This window comes from Mesitornis unicolor, unplaced genomic scaffold (genome assembly GCF_000695765.1).
Source record: "Mesitornis unicolor isolate BGI_N332 unplaced genomic scaffold, ASM69576v1 scaffold37312, whole genome shotgun sequence".
Classification (NCBI taxonomy): Eukaryota; Metazoa; Chordata; class Aves; order Mesitornithiformes; family Mesitornithidae; genus Mesitornis; species Mesitornis unicolor.
In genome coordinates, this window is record NW_010169170.1 from 4,721 (window position 1) to 5,542 (window position 822).

An 822-nucleotide genomic window follows, 5' to 3' on the forward strand; every position below is an offset into this window, starting at 1 on the left:
CCTCCTCTGAGACTGCCGCCAGGATCTCATCCAGCCCCTCCACAAGCTGCTTGAAGGTGGGGCGCTGCGAGGGGACAGCGTGCCAGCACTCCCGCATCAGCATGTACCTGAGGAAGGGGAGGTGCCATTACCAGGGTCTCGCCGTGCCTCCTGCCCACCCCACCTGGCCATACTCACAGCTCGTGGGTGCAGTTGGACGGCCGGTCCATGCGGTGCCCCTCCTTCAGCAGCTTGAAGAGCTCCTCAACGGGGATGCCAGGGTAGGGAGATCCCCCCAGCGTGAAGATCTCCCACATCAGGATCCCAAAGGACCACCTGGGATCACCAGTAGCAAAGCGGGGTCAGCCACATCCTAGGACCCTGCCCAGGCAGGTGGGGCCCCGACTCACCCTACTGCACACTGTGGTGCCATGGGAGAAGGTGGCATCACCCCTGGGGCATCAACCCCATGGCACTGCCTCATCCCATATCCTGCAGCAGCCTCTGCCCCAGTACTCACACATCGCTCTGGTGGGTGTAGACGCGGTCGAACAGGGCCTCAGGTGCCATCCACTTCACTGGCAGCCGACCCTATGGGAGGGAGCAAACCCCCTGCTCAGCTCTGGTGGGTGTCCCTGTCCCCATCCCACCCCCCATCTCCCAGGCCCTCCCACTCACGTTGCTGGTTTTCTTGTAGTAGTCGATGTCATGGACGTCCCTGGCCAAGCCGAAGTCAGCAATCTTCATCACGCTCTCTGCTGTGACCAGCACGTTGCGGGCAGCCAGGTCACGGTGGATGCACTGCCAGGGGAGAGGTGTCACACACAGAGGGGGCGAGACGAC

General features: G+C 62.9%; 1 protein-coding gene across 1 annotated transcript in view; it reads right to left on the reverse strand.

The window, feature by feature from the left end:
• Position 1: 1 nt before the first annotated feature.
• Positions 2–822, reverse strand: part of FGFR4 (fibroblast growth factor receptor 4) — a gene marked incomplete at its 3' end in the record, with an annotated part of 4,516 nt that continues 3,695 nt past the window's right edge. The window contains exons 12-15 of the mRNA XM_010179272.1: positions 658–780; positions 500–570; positions 178–315; positions 2–107 (exon numbers count right to left, since the gene is read on the reverse strand). Coding sequence (XP_010177574.1) covers positions 2–107; positions 178–315; positions 500–570; positions 658–780 — 438 coding nt within the window. The remainder of the gene's footprint in view (positions 108–177; positions 316–499; positions 571–657; positions 781–822) is intronic.